General features: G+C 55.4%; 1 protein-coding gene across 1 annotated transcript in view; it reads right to left on the bottom strand.

Annotated features, from left to right (window-relative positions):
• Positions 1-513: 513 nt before the first annotated feature.
• Positions 514-6,073, bottom strand: part of LAMB3 (laminin subunit beta 3) — a 35,161-nt gene continuing 29,601 nt past the window's right edge. The window contains exons 19-23 of the mRNA XM_057508009.1: positions 5,374-5,581; positions 4,834-4,975; positions 4,254-4,430; positions 3,353-3,506; positions 514-1,052 (exon numbers count right to left, since the gene is read on the bottom strand). Of these exons, the coding sequence (XP_057363992.1) occupies positions 916-1,052; positions 3,353-3,506; positions 4,254-4,430; positions 4,834-4,975; positions 5,374-5,581 (818 nt within the window). The 3' untranslated portion in view covers positions 514-915. The remainder of the gene's footprint in view (positions 1,053-3,352; positions 3,507-4,253; positions 4,431-4,833; positions 4,976-5,373; positions 5,582-6,073) is intronic.

Here is a 6,073-nt window from a genome sequence, read left to right as displayed (position 1 = left end):
GGACATCCTGAGATGACATAGACGGCGTGTCCAGCACAGTGCGCTCAGTAACTAACATGATTATCAATCAAGAAGTTAATGTAAATGAAGTCCTAGCACAGTGCGTGCCTGAGCCACGGTTATCACACAGTCATGCCGTTTCCATATTTGCACCCCCTACACACATACACACACAAATACACTTTCCTTTACTTCCCTTTGAGATCCCAGAAGACAGATTCTGGTCTGAGCTCTGCCTCAAGAAGCTGTGTGAACTTTGGACACGTTACTCTCCTTCCCTGGACGTCTACCTCCTCGTGTGTAAATGAGAAGTGGGATCACTGTTGACAGATGAAAATGGCTCCTCTGGTTTCTCAAGGATGGACGCATCAGGTCCTGGGGCAAAGGGGTCCAGTCTCCCTAAGTTCGGGAGGTCAGCAGGCTGGACTGGGAGTGAGGCAGGCTACGGCTTCATACAGTTCTAAGCCTTGAACGTGGGCAGAGCACCCAGGAACCCCAAATGGGAGACAGAAACAAGTGACGAAGCTTTATTTAATGGGGAGACAGACCATTTTCCCTCTTTGAACCTCCAGGGTTCTTACCACAGATGTTTATTGGGCTTTTCACTTGTATATCATTTTCTGTTAAGAGTTCGTGTTGATCCAGGAGTCAGCCTCAGTGGAGGGTGAAGGGCAGGAACACTACTGCCCAGCCAAGCTTCCCCCGCATGACACGGCCCGCCTCCACCATCTGGGTCCCATCAGCTCAGGCTCAGCTGCAGCCCAGAACGATCTCAACAGGTGCACACCAGGGGTCGGCCAGGCTGTGCTTTAGGCTGCATAAAAGTCGCCCGGAGCTGGAAAGTATCCCAACCCAGTCTGTCCCCCAAAAGCACAGAGGGCAGGTGAGTGGGGCCAGGGGCTGGGAGCCGGAGCTTCACTTGCAGGTGGCGTAGTAGAGCACGCGCCCGTTGATGTGGTTGCGAATCTTCTCCACGTATTTCTCCAGCCCCGACAGGTCCGCTGAGCGAAGCATGATGGCCTGGCTCCCCTGGAGCAGCTCCAACTCCATGTCTGAGGATGGAAGGAACCGCAGGGTGGAGGAGCTGCTAGTGAGGAACCCACAGACCCCCGACCTTTTCCTCTCCTCCCGCCCACCTAGAGGCAGCCCCTGCAGGAGAAACCACCTCCAGGGCTGTCTGGCCTCCCAGGCGCCTCTCCCCTCGGCATGCCACCCCCAGAGTACGCAGGGAGGATCTGGAGTTCTCTGAAGTGAACTAGCCCGGTCTGTCCATCCCGTCAGGCTGGGCGGGGGTCTCCTCCGTCATGTTCACAGAGCTCCCAGCCCCGGCCCTGACGTTTCCAGGAATAAGCAGGGAGCGCACTGCCTCCCAGGGCTCCACCTTCAGGCAGCTCCAGCTGTTAGGAAAGCCTTCTCCTCAGGTCAGAATCTGAGCACTCCTTGCTTCCACCCAATTGTCTAGGTCTGTCTCCTAAGGGTATGGGAGCATATCTGCTCTCTCTCCCCCGTGGGGATCCTTCAGATGCCTGAGGCCGCATCCTCTCCAGGTCAAGCCTCCCTAGTTCCTTCAGGCAGTCTTCATCCGATATGATTATCGAGCCCTTCCCTACCTCCGCACCCTGGTCACCCTCCCTGTGATATGTCCAGGTTTGTCAGTGTCCCTCCTGAGGATGTAGCAGCCACCACAGAACACCACCCCACAGGCGGGATCCTGTCAGCCAAGTATAACTGGGTTGTTACTGGGCTGGCATTACTAAGCCAGCCAGCACCCCTATGGACCTATGGGTGGATAAAATATTGAAATGTAACAGCCGCTGTCCTACTCCCTGGTCCCCACTCCCACAAGTCCCCTCTGCGAGATCTTTCCCATCACCCCGCAATTAAGGATAAATCCCTGCAAGCAGGTCCCAATGCTACAACCTGAGCCTTTTCTGGTCGGTAGGCACATGACATGAATAGTTACTAAATGTTTTAAATATCATCCCTGAGCCATTTCTCCCCTTATTTTGGTGGCCGCTTTTCGTATCTTTTTGCTCTTTGGGCAGCAGCAAGGTCCTGCAGACCCACGACACTACTGAGCCACGCGTCTGGAGTCTCTTTCAGGTGAGTAACAACTCATAGTTGCTTATCACTTACCGGTAATGACCTATTTTCAGCTACATTAGCCGCTGAGAAGCCAGGCCTCAACTGAGCTGTGCCTGTAGGGTTATGCCCAAACGAGGCCAGAGTGGGAGATATTTCTCCGTATGTACTTTCATCCTGTCCTTTCAGGATAGCCTTTCAGTTCTTCCGACATTGCCATAGAAGGCTGGTTCTGTTACCTATTGTACCATCTGTCGTCCACAGAGTTTGATAAGCAAGTTCTTTATCTTCTTAAACACTCACGAACATGGGCAGGGCACATGCTGACCCAGCCCCGAGGCCCCTCCCCCTCGGTCTGCACCCCTCGCTTCACCCTTCAGGTCTGGCTGGCCACAGCCTCGTGTCTTCTCTCTGCCAGCTCACCAGGCCAACCTTCTCTGTGCTGTCCACCTGGCTGGTCACATGGATCTTTGTCTGTTTTTTTCTAAAATTCAGAGAAATTCTGTTCCTGGCATTTGCTGGGCACACTAGTGCAGAGACCCAACCATCATGTCTTTAGAAATTAAATGTGGATCCCAGAAATGCCTACTTTCCTTCCTGAGGAAGCGCAGAACCCTTTGGTGATGGCTTACGTTCATTATGCATCTGCCAGGGTGATGACCCTGCTGCCTCCAGGGCAGAGTCTGCCCTCCTCCCCCAGACAAGGAGGCGGTCCCCTGGACCCGCCGCGTTGACCCCACGCTGCCTCCCTCCCACCTGTTCTGTCCTCCCCAGCCCTCCTCTCCTGCGGGCTGCGCCCGCCCCCACCCTCCACATGCCTTGTTCCTTCCCACCCACCTCATCTTGACATCCCTCCTCTTCCTCACAGCCTCACCCAGGCCTGTGCATCCTGCCAGGCCCACATCAAACCTTATCCCTTCTGAACTTCACCTTTTCTCTGACATTATTTATCACCTGAACCCCTAGAGGTCTTGTTATTTTGGTTTCTATCACAGACCCCTTGTTAAATACAGCTTAATGCCTCTTGTGGACAATAAGAACAATGTCCCCCTCTGGAATGCAAGCTGCAGGGCAGGGCAAATCTCGCAAACATCTCTGCCTTCCCCCAGCCCCATCACTATGCCTCCTCCTTACCAGGTGCTCAGCAAATCCCGACTGGTCTCACCCCCTCAGCACGGCTAGCTCCAGCAAGAGGGGGCCACAGAAGACCCGGGCTGGGCTCAGCCTTCGGGAGCGCGCAGGAGTCCGAGCCCCTGGGCCATCCCCTCACCTTTCATCCTGTCCATCATCTCCATGGTCTCCCCAAACAGTTCCTCTGCCTCCGTCTTGATGCTCAGGATCCGGCTGCCCTGCTCACCCAGCATGGGGCTCTGCCCCAACTGGTCCTTCAATTCTGCATATTTTTTCTTTATTCTCTCAAATCCCTGAAAATTATAGGACAGTCTCAGTGTTGCCATCATCACCATCCAAAGTCCTCAAAACCTTCATGGAAGCATGTGGTATTACCCAAATCCACCCGCACGTCAACTGCCTCCTTATATTCCGCATGGATCGGTTTTGCCTGTAAAAATCCCGAGGCCACAAACTATAACTTAAACTCTAGTATTTCCCTCCCTCCATCTGCGCCTCCTGTCCTTCCACACCTCACTTGCAGCACAGTGCCAGGCACAATTGTCCCTGAATTGTATACGTGGCAGCCTGGCCACTGTGCTGGGACAACTGCCAAAGTTCCTGGCAAACTGCTAAAAATGCTGGAGACATCGGGAATGGCACTTTGGTCTTCTCTCTGATGTAACTCTAACACCGATGGGCCCGGGTCAAGACAGTGATGCAGCGAGTGTCTGTCTGGGCTAGGTAGCCACGAGAGGGGACAAGCTTTGGCCTTGGTGTCAAGAGACCCATGGGCCTAACAAAGTTACCACTTCATCTGCAAAAGGAGCGGGATTGGACTAGATCATTTCCAACATGCTTGAACCAGTTACCCCCCAAAGCAACCAGAGGTAGTTTAGGATTTGGCCAGGTTTGGGTGAATCCTGAAGCCCCATCTGGTTATTCTAGAACAGCTGTTGCTCTAGTTGCCTTTGAGCCCATGGTCTTATAAAGTGTACAAAGTCCCTTCCTGCTCAGGCCCCCATGCTGTGCCTCCAGGACGGCCTCTGCCCTCTCTGTACCTCCTGGGCACTCAGTGCCTGCTGGCTGGCACCCTCTGCGAGCTGCTGGGCCTGGGCTGCCTGTGCTCGTTGCTGCCCTGCCTGGCTCCGGAGCACCTCCATCCGAGCTCGGAAGTCACCCAGCTGCTCCCTCATGCTGCTCACCAGTCTTTCTGCTGGCCCCAGCACCTGCTGAACCTTTGTGGAAAGAGGGAGGCTGGGGGTTTGTGGTGGGTCTCATAAGCAGTAGCTGTCATCCTTCTTTTCTCCAGCGCCTCAGGCAGCCAAAACTCTCTCCAACCAGGTCCTCGCTATTGCCCCTTCCCTATCCCCTCTGTCCCCTCGCATCCAGGCCTCCTCCTTCCCCAGCAGCTGAGCTGACCCCCACCCCACTGCAGCTCAGCCCCTGCCCCTGCCTTCTGCAACTGGCCCTGAGACCAGAAAAACAAAAGCTCAAAGCCAGTCCCAATGCTTATAACCTTCCTTCTTTAGGGTCCCAGTTCAGGTGCCGTCCAAGTCGCTTTCTGGCATTTTCTATGCCTTGTGCCTAAATCTGTCTGTTCATTCCCAAATATGGGGGACGGAAGCCATAAAGCCTCACCTCGGCAACCCTGTCCTGCATAAGCTGAAGGGAACGGCGGGTGCCCTGCATGGTGTCCTGGGCCTCCTGCAGCGCCACAGTGCCCTGCCGCAGGTTCCCCACCACGTCCTCCACCTGGCCCTCCACTGCCTGGGCTCGGCTCCTGGAGCCACAGAGCAGGAGAGAGAGGAGAGAGAAGGAGTGAATCACAAACAGATAGTTGGGTGGCTCAACTCACTCAACAGGCTAGAAGATCCTTCCCAGTGGAGACAACAAAAGGAATATTAACTCAGCAGTATTTCCATCCCAGGACCCCACTGAGCAGACACGACAAATGTGTTATGTCTGAGACGCCCTTTGGGCCTGGTTTCCAATATGGAAGACAGGACTATGTGATGTTTCACCTGAACACTGTGTGAGCCCCCTTTCTGTCCCCCAGCCCTCGGTACCCCCACCCCCCTGACCTGCAGAGGCTCCTCTCCCTCTTCCATCAAGCAGAGGAGTTGGGGAGCAAAACGCAGGCCCAATCCCAGGCAGGGCGTTCAGGGCCCAGAGCCACACCTGGCCTTCTCGGCCTCATCCTGGAGCCTGCGAGCCCGGGCGATGTCCTGCTTGGTCTGGGACAGCACCAGGTCCACATTGGGGAGCCTGGCTGCAATGGCCTGGATCTCACTCATCTTCTTCAGGACCGTGGCAGAGTCTGTGGGCAGCCACAGGGCCAGCACAGCCTCGCTGACCTCCTGGATGGTGGCCGCATCTGTGTCAGGGTCTGGAAGATAGCAGCCCATCAGACTGGGGGGACCCCAGCCACCTCCCCGAAGGTCAGGGGCCTCTCTGGGCCGAGCAGCACCCACAGGAAGCTCAGTCCCTGCCCTGGCTGCTGCGTCCCAGGCACACTCAGGTGCCCATTCCCGGAGAATTTCCGGGAACGCTGGAGGAGGAGTGTCAGCACAGCTGTGGTAACTCAGTGTCTGATGCCACGGGAGCTGTAGGCGGGGAAGAGGAGGTGGTGCCAGACAGCTGGTACCAAACAACGCCTGGAGCACAAACATAATCAGCCCTGAGCTGGGGAGAGCCATCGGGAACTGGAATTGCTTCCTTGGCAGTATGACACCCTTCCATGGGCCCCTCCTCAGGCCAGAGTGGTCATTTTTGCAAAGGCAGATAAAGATTATCAGGTCTTTGCTCAAATACCACCTCCTCATAGAGGCAGGCCCTGGCCATCTGATCTAGAATTGCAACCTCCACCCTAGGCCATCCC

The sequence above is a fragment of the Manis pentadactyla genome, chromosome 9, assembly GCF_030020395.1.
Source record: "Manis pentadactyla isolate mManPen7 chromosome 9, mManPen7.hap1, whole genome shotgun sequence".
NCBI lineage: Eukaryota > Metazoa > Chordata > Mammalia > Pholidota > Manidae > Manis > Manis pentadactyla.
The sequence above is the reverse complement of the archived record's forward strand: the minus strand, read 5'-3'. Positions and strand labels throughout refer to the sequence as shown.